Raw genomic sequence first — 14,419 nt, forward strand, 5'->3', positions numbered from 1 at the left:
TCAGAGGCACATTTCATGTTTCTATGTTAGTGGGACGTGCCTCTGAAGATGCAAGCCATAGATGCAGGCAAAACATCAGGAGCAAATACTACCACACTATGGCCACACAGCCCAGAAAATCCACAATACCCAGGTTCTTTTGCATTAGCCAGTACATCTCCCTTCTTAATATTCTGCACAGTATTTGTGTAGGGGTAGTAGGAAACAGATACATATGATTAGCAAAATCTTGCCTCTGTATATGAGAGGCTCACAAGTGCAAGCCGGCAGAATTCACTTGCTGGCTCAGATTCCACAGGCTGGTGTGGTTGACACATACCTATTACACATCATAATTGTAACATCAAAGAATGATATCTCTCGGAACAGAGCCCACAGACCTAGTGGCACACAAATAAGTTTTATTCACATTTTTATATCCCACTTTTCTCCCCTGTGGACTTTCAAAGCAGGTTTCAACCATTTTCTTTAAGCACTAGGCCATGTTAGGTCATTTGGAAGTGACAGATGAGAAAAGGCTGTGCTGGTATGTTTCATTCTGATGAGATGGAAGAAATCAGGTTGGAAGGGGAGGGTTTGTAAGCCCACAATTTTCTGCCCACCTCTCAAGAACAATATGCAGTAAACGTATCTCTGACATGCCCCTGCAAATCTGCACAATCCTAAAGTAAAGTTTCCCCTTCAGTCGTGTCCGACCCTGGGGTACCACTGTGAGCAGTGATTTCATAGGCAAGCCTCTTTTGTGGGGTAGTTTGCCATTGCTTTCCCCAGCTACTCTTTACCCCCTAGCTACGAGCCAGGTACTCATTTACCGACCAAGTATGGATGGATGGCTGAGTTGACCATGAGCCAGCTGCCAGGATATCTGACCCGCAGGGGGGCGCGAACTCCTGACCGCGTGAGTGGCAGTGCAAGCACTTAACCACTACGCCACGTGGCTCCTCAACACAATCCTATACTTTGGGGAAAAAATCAAATTCAATGTTTTCTTGAGTCTCCTTTCAAATCAAGATTATTTGGTGATGCTCCCTCTCTTGAAGTGTATGTGACTTGTGAGACAAGCCCTTAAGTGGCCCATGTTAATCTATTTTGAATCTGCTGAAAACAGGTTTTACAGCCTGACCTGGGACTTGTTTTCTTTGCACTTGGAGAGTTGGGCAGAGCCATTGTAAACTGCAAAAAAGTGTGTGTGTGTGGGGGGTCAACCTCCAGATAATAGCCTCGGGGAGGAGGTCAGTTCCGGTCCTGACTCTTGATCCCAGATCCTACCTGTTTCCGATTGTGCGAGATTCTGCCAGGAGACCTATTCCTTTGTAAAGGAGAATCTTGCAGATCCTGCCTCTGGGGCTTGGGAGCAGATCCAGCCCATTGGCAGTCAAAGTGACACATATGAGACCCCCCCCCCCCACACACACACACTTGCCTGGTTGGATCCACTCGATTTTGTAGAGTCTTGATACCATCAGCAAGAGGACCCAGCTGTTATCTGTTCTTGTCTCGTAAGGGGATTTGGGACAGGCAGGCAGGAGCTCTGGGGAGCGAAGTCCCTTAGCAGGGCTGTCGATCTGGTCTTTGCTCCCGAGCAGGTTATATGATCTTTCAGAGCCTGGTCTAGGGGAAAATGAAACCTGACAGAAAGATCAGCAGCTGTGATCCCACTTAACTCTCCTGCCCCTTGGTGGCTGCCAGTGTCATTGCTCCCGATGCCCTGGGGCTCTGGGCACATCCCCATGGTGACAGACGCAGGGCTCGGCTGTCCACTAGACCAGGCTGTCTGTCTGCAGCTAGGAACATACCAGTACTTAAACTGACAGAGATTGCCCATAGAGAATAATAGAAAGCATGATTGTCCATAGGGAATAATGCAGGGATCCCCAAACTTTTCCAGGCTGCTGCCCTCTTCGGCTCCCACGCCACATCCCTAGTGCCTCCTGCTCCCCATACACACACATGGACACATACTTCTTTCTTGGTATTAGGTCTACTGCAAATTCAAAACAACTTCTAACACTGTAAATGTATGCATGATTTCACAAAAGAAACATAAAAAGAAATCAATATATTAAGCTGTTTTAGCAACATGAAAAGGTACTGGAAGGAAGGAAAGAGCAAGAGTGCGTGTGCGCGCTTTGGCTGCTACCCAGAGAATTCAACATTCGTGGCCACTTCTTTGGGGAACAGAAGGCCGTCTGTGCCCTTTTGCCAGTAGCGTATCTACAGAAAATGGTGCCTGGGGCAAAAACTGAAAATGCTGGTCGCAGTGCAAAGGTTGCCACACCTGGATCAGGGCCACAGCTGGGTTCTGCCCCTAGAATGTGCCAGCTGCCCAGAAATCCCAGTTCTGCCGCCCTACTGCTCCAAAATTCTCTGCAACCCAGCTACCACCACAAAATTTCTTACCACCCCCCTTGATATTCCACCATCCCCAGAGGATGGAACACCCACTTTGGGGGTCCCTAAATTAAATTAAATTACCGTATATACCGGCGTATAAGACGACTGGGCATATAAGACGACCCCCCCACTTTTCCAGTTAAAATATAGAGTTTGGGATATATTCGCCATATAAGAGTACCCGGCGTATAAGACGACCCCACACTTTACAGATGATTTCCCAGGGTTCAAAAGTAGTCTTATACGCCAGTATATACAGTATCTTAGCCCCGGTTACCTCTAGACCCCACACACTAATGTGGAATTTGTAAAGGAATTCTTCCATTATTCCTTATGAGCAATCATGCCTTCCATTATTCCTCACGGGGCAATTGTTCTTTCCATCGTTCCCTATGGGCAATCACTGTCCTTAGGTTTAGTAAATCCCCTGCAGCCCCATAGGAAAAACATGGCTGGGGGTGGGGACAGCATGCTTGCTTGTATATTCTTCTGGTCTGTAATATTCCTTTTCCCCCCGCTCTCAAGTCACAACTGACTTATGGTGATGCTGAAGGCCTTTCAAAGGAATGGATGGGTTGCCCTTGCCAGCCTGCAGATCATGAGAGGTCTCCTGTCCAAACACTAGGCAGCCTCGGGGCTGACTGACAGCATCAGGGTCCTGGGTGGGGCTGGAGGGACACTAAGGGCACCTTCAAAATCAACCAGTTTTTTTTTCTAGTACAGAATACTTTTATCAGCTCTATGTAGTCTCCATAGGCAGATAAGCGCGTGGGGTTCAGCTAACCTGTGCTGACTCACTTAAGAGGCTCAGGGTTATAGTAGATTCAGTTATTACTGTTGAAAAAGCAATTAATATAGCTGCAAAAATGCTTTATTCCAACTCGGTCTTTATTCCAAATCCCAGATAGAATTCAGGAGAGCTTTGTGGACAAATATTTTCATCAGACGTTCAGATGTAGGAGGGCAGACCTCCAATCAGGCTGTGTTTATTGATTACAAGGAAAAGTTGCTTGTTAACATTCTAAGACAAAGAGAGTGCCCATTCTTCATCTGTACCCTGATAGAATCAGTAGTGATCAACACTAAAAACAACTCCCCCTTCCAACAACTAAAAACAGAAATCACTTATCAAGAATAGAGTTTCTCTGTCCAGATAGCTCAGCCGCTTCTATGGCTTCATCCTGGGTACACTGGAAAAGACAGGGGGTGGACTCTGCCCAACTGAAGGGAAAGATGCCTCTCAACATGCAAGAGCCAACAGCATGCCAGCATCTCTCCCCTAAGCTGAGGTTTGCTGCAAAAACTGGGTAGTAAGAGTAGCTCTGCCTGCCTGGATAAAATCACAGTTTGCAGACAAAGGCTCAGATGGCAAAAATAAGAATACAATAAACGTTTCCTTCTCTTATCCATATTAGACATCTGACAAGGACAGATGCAATAAATTTCTGTGAGGCTGCCTTTCAAGGGTTCAGCCTGCATTCCTGCTTCTAAAGAACACTCCAGAACTCTTTCAACCTTAATTGTTGCCCTTTCAAAACAATTAAAGAAAAGAGCAGCCACCAGAATACTCGTTTGCTCTTTGTGATATTCTCCCTATCCTCCACCCACAACTGCAACTGGAGGATTCCTGAGATAACAAGCCTCTGACAACTGATTGTATTGGACCACCAGATGAAGTGGTGTGACATTGAGGGCCATTTCCCCAGGTGGCAAAAGAGACTGGGCCACAACTCTCCAAGGGTGCACAACTGCTCACCACGTCACTGGTGCAAGTGTTGAATGGTCCTGCCATTCACACGCTCCAAATTTAGACTCTGAAATAGGGCCTCATTTTAAGTCGGGTGCCCGATCTGTACAACTGCTCCCTTCTTCATGGGAACTGGGGACCTAAAAGCAGATTCTTGCTGATCTTGTTTAGGAATTTTCTGCTAACAGGAATAGAGAGAGAAGCTTGCTGGTGAGCAAGAATTAGAGAAAGCAGTGTGGGCATGAAGTTACATCAGTGGTTTGTTGCATCACAGAGGATTTTGGAAAAGATGCCGCTGCAGAAGAGAAATCATTGTTATGGACTGCATGAATACAGCATGGGTCTCTCTAAGCATCTTTAACCTCTCCTTCTGGGGAGACAACAGGAAGTTAGAATCTGTTTCACAACAACAAGAACAAAAGATAATCTTTATGTTAAAGCACTATTAAAGTATAGTCGAAGGCTTTCACAGCCAGACCCAACTGGCTGTTGTGGGGTTTCTGGGATACGTGGCTGTCGTCTGGGAGTTTTTCCTCCTAACATTTTGCCTGCATCTACGGCTGGCATCTTCAGAGGTGTGTCACAGCGAGATGTGTTTCTCTCTTTGGCGCAGGAACACATCTTGCCATGACATGCCGCTGAAGATGCCAGCCGTAGATGCAAGTGAAGCATTAGAAGCAAAAACTATGAGACCATGGTTACAAAGCCCACAATAGCCAGACTATTAAAGTCTTCACAAAACAGCTTACCCATCACTGTCTGATGTTACATGAGGGGGGGGGGGGGAATAGGAAGCCTTATTGAAGAGATCAATCTACAGTAACCAAAGCCATGTCTCCATGCAGGTGGTCCAGGAATTCAGCTGACAGAGGCAACCACCTTAAGCTTTCCTAGAGACAACAAAAGGTGGTCCCCTTTCAATTTCTGGATTGCTAAGAAGCAGAGAGCACTGCCTTGGCCACTAAGGAAACTGCAAAGCACTTTGTTTGGTTTCTCCCATCAGAATCAGCACAATGGCCAGACCGTGCAACAAAAACCTCAAATTAAAAGTGAAATGTCAACCCAAAGCAAGGCATCTCCAAGTGTACCAAGTCTGTCTCATGACCAGTTTGACGTTCCAGGCCTGAATGGTCCAGCAATAAAATCCATTCGATAGAAGCCCAGCAAAGTTCCAACGCAATAAAAGTCCTGTGGCTATCAGCTATCCCCATTAATGGACGACCCATCTGCAGCCAAGAGGCCCTCTCTATCTACATCTGTGCCTGGGGCATCTGCTGGTGCCCTGCCCCACGGCAGGTGGGCAAGAAGGGGCTGGTGTAGACCATTGTAGAGAGCAGCACCAACTAGGAGGATGATGAACCCCAGGATCTGTAGTGCATGGAAGACCTCCCAGCCAACAGCCAAGCTGACTGCCCAAATAACCACGGTGCGCAAGCTGTCGAGCACCATCCGGGTGGTGGCGCTAATCTCCTTGGTGACGCTGATGCCAGCGAAGTTGAAAAAGGCGATGCTGCTGATGTTGCCTAGCAGGGCCACAACAATGAGTGGGGTGTGGCCTATCTGACAGAAGGCCTCCAGAGCATCTTCTAGCACTCTTCGTGGGTTGCCGCTGAAGCTGCCACCAGGAATGTAGTACATGGGTACCAAGAGTAGAGAAAGGATGATGAAACCGAAGAAGCCTGAAGGGAAGAAGAGGGAGAAACCAAAGGTCATAAAGAACCTGGGCTTTGTCCATACAAATGCTGCCAAGTGACAGAGGCTTTCTAGCAGTCATCCAATAGTTTAAATGCACAAATGGTTTAATACATTTGAAACTTCAAAACAAGATGGTATTTTGAAGATACTGGAGAAAGAGTAAATCCTTTATAAACAGGGAATAAATTTTGCAGTGAGAAACAATTAGTCAAACTTCCCCCCTCTACTCTGTTCTTCGAAGAAGAAGACATTAAGGTAGTCCACAGATCCTCCAAGTCTCACTTAGGATCAAATATCTCAAGACCAGAAAAGACAAGCCAGAAACCCTAACAAATAGGTCTGCAGCAGGTCTGCTCCTTGGATCCCTCTGCACTCCTTTCCTGGCCTACCTTCAGTGCCAACAGCCCGCAGAGGGTGAACATCATGCTTGTAGACAAACTTCTCCTCCAGCACCATCTGGATGGCAACAATCACCTGAGCCAGGATGATAAGAAGGTCACCTGCAGGAAAGAGTGAGGTTGGTCATTTCAGAAGCAATGTTCCGCTTGCCTGTGGTATAACTGGAAGCAGAATTATTGCCTCAACTGGACTGCTATCCCTATCCTGCCCAACATTGGAAGAAAACAAACTGCTTAGAGACTGAACAATTCATTACACACCCCTCAACACTGCCCCCTCTCTCCGAGCCACAACTCTGCTCATTTATCCTCACAAGTATACCCGTCTATGCTACTGCCCAATAAAATAACTGCAAATGAGAACATAAGTTAGATTCCCCATGTCCATGTAGTTCAGCATTATATTTCCTAATGGCAGCCTGTCAGAAATCTCTGGGAAATCCACAAAAGAAGGGTGTGAAGACATTGGTATTTGTTGGTATGCTGCCTTGGTTCCAGGAAGTTGTGAGGAAGAAGAGAAGAGGGAAAGAGGGTCAGGGAGAGGTTTGAAAGAAGAAGAAGAGAGGAGAAGAAGAAGAATACCCCCTTTCTCTCCTGTAAGGAGACTCAAAGGGGCTTACAATCTCCTTTCCCTTCTCCCCTCACAACAAACACCCTGTGAGGTAGGTGGGGTTGAGAGCTCCAAATTACTGTGACTAGCCGAAGGTCACGCAGCTGGCATGTGTTGGAGTGCACACGCTAATTTGGTTCACCAGATAAGCCTCCGCAGCTCAAGTGGCAGAGCGGGGAATCAAACCCTGTTCTCCAGACTAGAGTGCACCTGCTCTTAACCACTACGCCATGCTGGTTCTCAAAGAGGATGGAGAGGGGAGTCCCTGAAGGAAGGGGAGGAGCCTGGGTCCAAAAAGGAACACACGCAGCAGGACGTGACCCTGCCCACTCTAAGTACCTGTGATGACTTCACTCAGCTTGTGCGTCTCGTCATTGTTGTTCAGCAGATCTGCCAGGCCAACCACCACCAGCCCAAGGATGGTCACCAGGATGCCCAGCCACTGGCTCAACACCAGCTTCCGCCTGAGAAAGGCCACCGAGAGCAGCCCTGTGAAGATGATCACAGCCCCTCGCAGCATCTGGAAGCTGGAGGCACTGGTCATGTTGAGAGCTGGGTTTGTGGGGGGAAAAAAGATAAATTTGGTCCAACATAGGAAGAACATTTACATCATATGTCTCTCCTTATTTACAAAATGGCAAAGCTGTAATTGTAGTAGGTGTAATAGGTCTTAGTGTAGTAGGTCTTTGTAGTAGGTCTTTGGGTGAAGTAGGTCTTTCAAATGGACTCTCGAAAACCTGAACTTTTAATTAAAATTGGATCTCCGGAAGAAAAAAAATGGCAACGAACTGTTTGAAAGTGAACCTGGCTCCAAATGGCTTTTAGGGATTGAAAGCAAAAAACCAACACAATAAGCAGATCAGCTCCTTCCAGGCAGCAAGTGGGTGTCTGCCACTCTGTCAATAGCTGTGAAGCTTCTGGGACCTTAGGCAACTGGTGTATTAGAAAGTCTGGTGAACCAACTGATGCTTATGGTTCAGTCCAAACTAAGGGCTGATTCTGAGCCAAACAGAGATAATTTCTCAGTTTGTGTCAGATGATGGTCTCTCCGCCTCACAAGGCCATTGCAAGAATAAAAATGGAGCTGGGAAGAACTGCATATACTGCCCTGAGCTCCTTGGAGGAAGGACAGGATATAAAGACCCCCCCCCCCCCCGCACACACACACACACAGGGACTGTGGTGATGGGTAGGAAATAACTGTACAGTAAATAAATAAATCCAACATATTTCTTCTTTTGTATTCTTCAATTTCTATGCCTCACATGAGCCTTCATGTTCCTCAAAAAAAGACAAATCCCCTCACTTACCCACATACATCAGGCTGGTCCCTGTCATGTCACAGAGAGCCGGGGGTAGGAAAAGCAGTGGGTTAAAGGACTGAGCTGGTGCCATGGTGGGCTCTGGTCTCCTCCGGTCAATGCAGAGCAGGAAGTAGAAGGCAGCCAGGCAGGAAAACTCCCCCAGGAACATGCCCACGGCCTGGAATACAACCAAGATGGCGGATGAATTTTTGGATCTCAAGAAACAGTAAGATGCATTGGGCTGTATCTGACCAAGCTGGCTGCTAGTGAAAGGAGTCCCTTATTGTAGTAATGCACCGCTGACCCAGCAGCACCGTGGTCGAGCGCTGGAACACCTACGCTCCTACGGCCTTCTGGTCGCACCGCACCCCCACTCCTCATCCCCCTATGAGTCACGGGTCATGAACTGTCTGGCTCAGTCACCGGGCGCAGGGACAATGGTCTTGCCCCCAGGTGAGGATTAGGCTCAGACGCTTACGCTCCTCTCCGCACGTAGCCAGGTGAGATCATGCATCACATGATGATCTCCCGACCTCCATCTCCCCTCGAACTCCCTCCGTTCCTCCCTTCTACACGCCCCCGATAGAATCACAATAAAAGGTGCCAGGAACCAGCACGCGGAAGACTCGCTAGGAACACGGACCTCCGCGCTCCCGCTGCTGGCGATCTCCACCAGATGTTATCTCCGCGTCTCGTCTCGTTCTTGCGCTGACCACGTGGGTCGACTTCACTTATAATCACCAAAAAGGCTATGCAAGGGATCATGGGACATATCTGGGCTACAGCTGGGGAGGGAGGGGTATTAAGTCGAATTAAATAGAATTAAAAAGGGAATTAAATAGAACCAGGGGGCATACATTGAAAATGCTGGGGGGAAGAATTAGGACTAATAAAAGGAAACATTTTTTCACGCAACGTGTGATTGGTGTTTGGAATATGCTGCCACAGGAGGTGGTGATGGCCACTAACCTGGATAGCTTTAAAAAGGGCTTGGACAGATTTATGGAGAAGTCGATCTTTGGCTACCAATCCTGATCCTCCTTGATCTGAGATTGCAAATGCCTTAGCAGACCAGGTGCTCGGGAGCAGCAGCAGCATTGCTTTCAAATCCTGCATGTGAGCTCCCAAAGGCACCTGGTGAGCCACTGCAAGTAGCAGAGTGCTGCACTAGATGGACTGGTCTGATCCAGCAGGCTGGTTCTTATGTTTAAATAATAAAAATAAAATGAATTCACATGGGACAGTAGCTACAATGGAGGGAAATCATATGAGAGAGAATTCAGTTGCCAGCTCTCACAATTCTGGAACTGGTTTGGAATTTTCTAGCCTGTGTTTGCAGGAGGCTGCAGAATTTGGGGAATACTTGAGACTGTTTAATCTTCCATCTGTAGTGACACACAGGTGCAAGATGCTTCTAGTTACACCGGGGAGGGTAAAAATGTCAGAATTCAAGTGCCCTTACCTGGAGGAAGGGATGATCGAAGGTATATGGATCTTTGCCATCGCAGCCCGAAGCACTCAGCTTGTCAGCCCACCTGAAAGATAGGGGCATCCTTTATGTTCTATATGCCATGCAGTCCTACTGACTACGCGAACACACTTTGCAAGGAAGGAAATTTCATAAACCATCTGGCATCTGAGCAGCTTTCTCTATTTTGTTTTTCAAACCCAAGACAATGAAAGGGGCAGTCTAATACTGCCCAATCAAGCCCATGAAAGCAGCGCCACATCATCTTAAAAAAATAAAAAAAACCCTTAGGGTCTTTAAAAGTCTCAGTGGCAAATTCATATATTTTGCATCTAGTTAGAACTACAGGGTGCGCGGAGACCTCCCTGCTCACAAATCGGTTTAACGTTGCTCATCCTTTCAAATACATCCTTTCAATTCAGTTTTATTTTGCAGCTTTTTAGTCCAGACATGTCCCCAACGCTCTGCAGTGAACACAGATGCAAAGTCTTCCAGTTGACATCAGGCCAAGACTCTCCTTGGTGCTTGTAACCAGAAACCTCAGTGTAACAAAGAGCAAAGCACAAGAACTGCATCTCCCATAGATCAGATGCTGGGGCTGCCATTCATTTCTGCCAAAACTGCCATGCTTAGAGACAAGGCTTGCTGCTTCGCGTAACAAGACTGACAACAGATACCCCACAAGTCTTCTTGGCTGGGGAAAAAAAATGTAACTCTTGCCAATTCTGAATCTGCCTGATGTTTTCACCTACAGGAGGGTAGGGACACAAGGAAGGTCTGAAAGAGTGATGGGAGGGATGTTAGACAACCAGCATCGTGCAGTGGTTCAAGTGTTAACTAGGATCTGGGATGGCTGAATCCTTGCTCTGCCATGAAAACTTGCTGAGTGGCCTTGGGCCAGTCATGCATCCTCTGCCTAATTTACCTCAGAGGGTTTCTATAAGGAAAAAAAGGAAGGAAAGAACAATACAAATTGCTTTGTGTTCCCACTGGAGAGAAAGGTAGGGTATTCCTTTGTACAGTAAATAAATAAAATTGTTCTTAGGATTACACTTCAAGTTGCCATTTTAATTCTTTCCTAGGAGTACACTCAGGTGACTAGTTTTCAGTAGGTTTTTGAATAGACATGCTTAGGATCCCATTGTCACCTTCTAAAATAGAAGTATGCTGAATCTTAAGATGGGGCTGGACCAAAGTGACCCTGAAGCCTCAGAGTCTCAGACAGAATATCTTTGTCTTGTAAGGAAGTAGCACCAAGAAAAAATCCCTCACCTGCTCACCCAGTTTATTTATTTACTTTGTTTACACCCTGAATAACTTTCCAAAAAAGGAATATCATTATTTATTTGATTTATGCATGGCACTCCCCATAAAACAGGCTCAGAGCAGTGCAAACAATAAATTAACAATTAAAAGCAACCCAAATACTCACATGATGGCACCCATTCATATAACCGAAAGTCTAATAATCAAAGAAAGAGCAGAGGAGAGGCCAGCTGATGGAACACCCCTGCTGCTCTCAAAGGCCTGGAAGAACAGCTCTGTCTGCAGAACTGTGATAGATTCCACAGAGCCCTGGACTCATTAGGCAGAGGACACTACTGAGGAGACCCAGACAGATGGTTGTTATTTGCAAAGCATAACATTCTCGGGGACGGGGGGGGATATATTGGGTATCCAAAGTGGCTTACGTCACTCTCCTCTCTTCCATTTATCCTCACAACAACATTGGGAGGAGGTAAGTTAGGTTGAGAGCGTGTGAGATTCCACAGTTGTGAGATTCCATGGCAAAGTCAGCATTTTAATCTCTAATTACTACATGACTCAGAAATGATTATTATAAATAAAAACAGCAGTGGCAAATGACCAGGGACTTTGCAGAATAGTATAAGCAGAAAAAATATATCTTTGTCTAAGTAGCCTACAGTCTGAATTCCACTTATGATCAGGAAAACAATGGATCAGGAAAACAATTCCCATATTTACAGTAAGAACTGAGGAAACCTGATTTCCCAGTCTAACCCTCTGGGAACATCCAGACAAGAAGTCCCTAATCCACAAACAGATTGAATGTGAGAGTCCAAGATCCACAAGTTTTGTCACCAGTCTTTGTGGTAAGATTGTATTAAATGCGGAACTAAAGTCCGCAAAGAGCATTCACACATAATTCCCGTTGTTCCAGATGCGTCAAAGCAGTGTGGAGACTAATGGCAATGGCGTCCTCCATAGAGAAGAGGGATAGGAAGAGAAGGCCAAGAGAAGAGGGATAGGAAGGAAAGAGGTGGTATTACTATCCAGATGTTTCAGATATATGGAGAACAGGGAGAAAATTGGGTGTTACCATTTAAGCTAATAGGATTCCTAGTTTTATTGGCCTAGATCTCACACAGAGCAGATGAGGCAGGCAATCTGGATCTGGCTGTACCACCACAGATTACAGGTAGGTGCTCTCCATAAGAAGATATTCCCCACACATAGAAAACCTGAGTGCAGGGAGAAAGGTTCCCTGTACACAGAGGGAACTTTGTTGCATAGGAGGAGCATTCAGTTTCACGAGCCTCCCTTTCTTGCAATCTGTACTGGTACTTCAGCCTAGGCGTAGGTGGGCCATGGATAGTGAGCTGTTCCTGGTGTACACATGCCTAATTCTAAAGAAATATTTTGATAAAGCTGCCTGATTTCTCATACTCACAGGGTTGTGTCACAACTATACAAAGTACACTGTGTGGTACACAAAGTAGGCAAAAAAAATCTAGAGACAGCTGTGATAACTTCTTTTAAACCAGGTCAGCAGAATTTCAGGTCATGGGTGACCTCGTCTGAAATGCCACCGACAATGCAAATGTTGGGATATTTGCTTAGACTTGAATTTTGTAAGAAGGATCCAAGAGAAAAACAGCTCAGTGTTGTTTTTGAAGGTGTGTAAAACACAATACTGCTTCAGGGTTCAAGTGCCTCATCTCTGCATTCACTTTTCACAAATATCAACGATATGAAAGTGGACAGAACAAAGTTGCAGATCATAGGAGAATGCATCTAAGAAATAGAAGTCTACTCGCTAAAGGCTGCCTGTTATAGGCCCCATTTGAATGCTTTTGAGACCCTTCATTATAATGAGATATAGAAACTTGGGCTTTTAATTTCCAAACATTAACAGTTCATGGATTATATGCACCATCCAAAATACCATGCAGAAATGTTTTTAAAGAATCCTCTCTACACTAGGAAAGCACTATTTTGTTTAGACAATCCATTTAAATAAGTCCTCCAAACCAGAAAGCTACCAGACTATCACACTCCCTCCCCTCCAAGAAGTCAGCCCTGACTCTCACCAAAGACAGGCAATGAACCAGAAAAAGGGCACAAGGAGGAGAGGAGAAACAATCCCTCTGGCAAGACATTTGAATGAAAGAGGTATATCTTTCAATCTATATCCCAATTACAAAGAAGTATCTTTGAGTGAATCATTCTGCCCTAAAGGATCATAGAAGAAGCCTCATTAAATGAAGTTATGAAAAGCTGGAAATGCATTACTACTTCTTTTAGACAAATGCACTCTCTCCTATTTGCTTGTCTGTATTTCTGCAAATATTTTTCCCAGCTGGTCCACCAAGGTCTTTCTGGAATCCAATGACTGAATAAAGATAAAGGAAGTCAACAGTATTTGTTGGCTTCTCAGACCCTAATTCAGATATTCCCAATCAACAACTGCTCCCATTGGTTGTTGTGGGTTTTCCTGGGTGTGGCTGTGGTCTGGTAGATCTTGTTCCTAAAGTTTCACCTGCATGTGGGGCTGGCATCTTCAGATGTGTATCACAGCAAGAAGTCTGTTACACACTACTTTTCTCTGTGATACACCTCTGAAGATGCCAGCCACAGATGCAGGAAAAACGTTAGAAACAAGATCTACCAGACCACGCCACACAGCCTGGAAAACCCACAACAACCAGTTGAATCCGGCTGTGAAAGCCTTTGACAATACAGCTGCTCCCATCTTTGGCAAAGACTCAATGAACAACTGGCAGAGCAAACAAGGGAAAAGAGAATCACGAATAACCCCCCCACCCAACACACAAATGAAGGTGGAAGCTACTTTCTTGATCCCCCAAGAATGCTTGAAAACGAGATGCCAGTTCACCCCAAATTTCCTTTAGGCCCAATTCTTCCTCTCCAGCCCAAGAGAAAACGAATGGGATGAAAAAGTACAGCAAGAGAAAGGTGTTAATGAACAGCTCTCCCCCCCACCCCTCATTTCAGTAGCCTCTTGATCCCGGCCCACCAGAGTTCATGTCACACTAAACCTGTTAGTCTTTAAAGCACCACAAATTTGGGTTATAGCTTATGCATGCAGGCATTCAGCTACCTCTTCCTTCTAGGAAGTTCATTTGCAACCATTCCCAATGTCATGTCAGACAATTTTCGAGACTCCCACCTTTGCCATTTTGCAGCACCCCCCCCCCCCCCCTTTCGGGCTCTTCTACTAGACACCAGAGCAAAAAGGGAGTTTCTACAGCAGCTGCCCCTTAAAGCTAGATACAAGATCCCTTAGGAGCTGTCTCCCGGCAGCACCGGAAGCCCATTCCCCCTCTCCGACTTACTTTGCAGAAAGGGTGTTGATGGAGCCTGTGATGAGCATCAGGCCAGCCAAGAAGAGCTGGTACTTGGTCCAGGCCATGCTTGCCGCCCCCCACTACCAACCTCTTCAATGACCACCACGAGGCTCAGATGCCGCTCATTGCATTTCCTCTTGGGTAAAAAGAACACTCGGTCACATGACCGCAGCCGGTCAGCTGATCGCAGGAG

The 14,419-nt window shown here is 46.1% G+C and overlaps 1 protein-coding gene across 1 annotated transcript; it reads right to left on the reverse strand.

Moving 5' to 3' along the window:
* Positions 1-3,264: 3,264 nt before the first annotated feature.
* Positions 3,265-14,419, reverse strand: SLC35F6 (solute carrier family 35 member F6). Its single transcript, XM_048516581.1, has 6 exons — positions 14,215-14,419; positions 9,611-9,683; positions 8,155-8,326; positions 7,184-7,396; positions 6,226-6,336; positions 3,265-5,820 (listed from the first exon to the last, which is right to left on the reverse strand). The coding sequence occupies exons 1-6, from the start codon at positions 14,289-14,291 to the stop codon at positions 5,339-5,341; spliced, it is 1,128 nt and encodes a 375-aa protein (XP_048372538.1). The 5' UTR covers positions 14,292-14,419; the 3' UTR covers positions 3,265-5,338.

The sequence above is a fragment of the Sphaerodactylus townsendi genome, linkage group LG01, assembly GCF_021028975.2.
Source record: "Sphaerodactylus townsendi isolate TG3544 linkage group LG01, MPM_Stown_v2.3, whole genome shotgun sequence".
Classification (NCBI taxonomy): domain Eukaryota; kingdom Metazoa; phylum Chordata; class Lepidosauria; order Squamata; family Sphaerodactylidae; genus Sphaerodactylus; species Sphaerodactylus townsendi.